The sequence below is a fragment of the Salpingoeca rosetta genome (assembly GCF_000188695.1).
Source record: "Salpingoeca rosetta unplaced genomic scaffold supercont1.8, whole genome shotgun sequence".
In the NCBI taxonomy this organism is placed as follows: Eukaryota; class Choanoflagellata; order Craspedida; family Salpingoecidae; genus Salpingoeca; species Salpingoeca rosetta.
In genome coordinates, this window is record NW_004754926.1 from 915,513 (window position 1) to 917,172 (window position 1,660).

The window sequence follows — 1,660 nt, forward strand, 5'->3', positions numbered from 1 at the left end:
TCTCTCTCTCTCTCTCTCTCTCTCTCTCTCTCTCTCTCTCTCTCTCTCTCTCTGCCTCTGTGTTTTCAGGTGTAGGTGGGTGGGCGGTACCTGCTATGAGCACACCCATGTGACTGTGTTGCTGTTTTGTCGCTTGTGGTTCACCCTATCGCCCATCCATTCATTTGCCCTTTGACCACAGCCCCGCAAGCGTCGTCCAGACGACTTTATCATCTCCAAGCGGCTTGGCCAAGGCTCCTATTCTTCGGTATGCTTCGAATCTCCCTCGTGCGGCCTGTCAAATTGCTTCCACTCCTGTTGCTGTGCTGCGGTGGCAAGCCTCCGTTTATCATCCCTCCACTCTGCTGTTCATTGTGGCCTTTGTTTCGCAGGTGTTCCTCTGCACAGAGAAGGAAACAGGCCGCGAGTTTGCGAGTGAGGCCGCTATTATTGTTGTTGGTTGTGCTTGGCGGTGTAATGATGGTATTCTTCTTGTTGCTGTGATAAGCTCTCGCTCTTGTCACTCGCAGACTCACTCGCACACGCACACACGTACGCACGCGCAAACACACGCGTTTCCAGTCAAAATCCTGGACAAGGCACACATTCAGAAGGAGCGCAAGGAGAAATACGTCCTCACCGAACGCGATGTAAGTTGCATGGCATCGGTCACCCAGCCCCTGTGTGTGTGTGTGTGTGTGTGTGTGTGTGTGTGTGTGTGTGTGTGTGTGTGTGTGTGTGTGTGTGTGTGTGTGCTGAGTGCGCTTGGTCCATTCTTTGGTCGAAAGCGACTCGGACATGAACTCACAGTCACACCCATATGTGCGCGCACCCTCGTGATTGGCTTTGCTGTCTTGTCGTGTGCGCTGTGCAGGTGTTCAATGCGCTTCGCAGTCCGTTTATTGTGCAACTGTACTACACATTCCAAGACCCAGCACGCCTTTGTAAGTCACAGATCATGAGCATTGCACGTTCAGTTGATGGGAACGCGGGCGCAGGATCCACGTACATCCAGTTCACGCGCGCGCGCATGTGTGCTCCCTCACTCACCCACACCTTCATTCCTGACTCATTCATTTGCTCGCCCACTCTCTCACTCCCTCACACACGTTCTCGCTCTTACTCGCCCACTCTCACTCGCTCACTGGCGTGCCACAGACTTTGTGATTGAGTTTTGCAAGAACGGGGAGCTGCTTGACTGGCTGCAGAAGTTGGGCTCCTTTGACGAGAAGTGCACGCGCTTTTACGTCGCAGAGATGGTCCTCGCCCTCGAACACATGCACGCACACGACATCATCCACCGGTCCGTCTGTCTGTGTGTGTGTGTGTGTGTTGAAGAAGGAACAGATGCACGTCGTGTTGACTTCAGTGTGTGCCTTCGTTTTGCGTCTTGACTGTTCACTCACCCATTCCTCTTTCGCCTCCCCCCTCCCTATCTTTTCTCTTGTGCGCGTGCAGTGATTTGAAGCCTGAGAATGTGCTGCTGGACGAGAACATGCACATCAAGATCACAGACTTTGGCACTGCAAAGATGCTCAAGAAAGACAGCAACGGTAACGCACCTGCGTCAGCTGTGCGTGCATGTTTGTGTGTTTGTGTGTGTGTGTGTGTGTGTGTGTGTGTGTGTGTGTGTGTGTGTGTGTGTGTGTGTGTGTGTGTGTGTGTGTGTGTGTGCGTGTCG

At 53.1% G+C, this 1,660-nt stretch overlaps 1 protein-coding gene across 1 annotated transcript in view; it reads left to right on the plus strand.

Moving 5' to 3' along the window:
• The window catches only part of PTSG_03674 (AGC/PDK1 protein kinase), an 11,196-nt gene that overhangs the window by 6,217 nt on the left and 3,319 nt on the right, over nt 1-1,660 (plus strand). The window contains exons 3-8 of the mRNA XM_004995343.1: nt 182-247; nt 372-414; nt 562-629; nt 854-923; nt 1,138-1,282; nt 1,438-1,532. Of these exons, the coding sequence (XP_004995400.1) occupies nt 182-247; nt 372-414; nt 562-629; nt 854-923; nt 1,138-1,282; nt 1,438-1,532 (487 nt within the window). The remainder of the gene's footprint in view (nt 1-181; nt 248-371; nt 415-561; nt 630-853; nt 924-1,137; nt 1,283-1,437; nt 1,533-1,660) is intronic.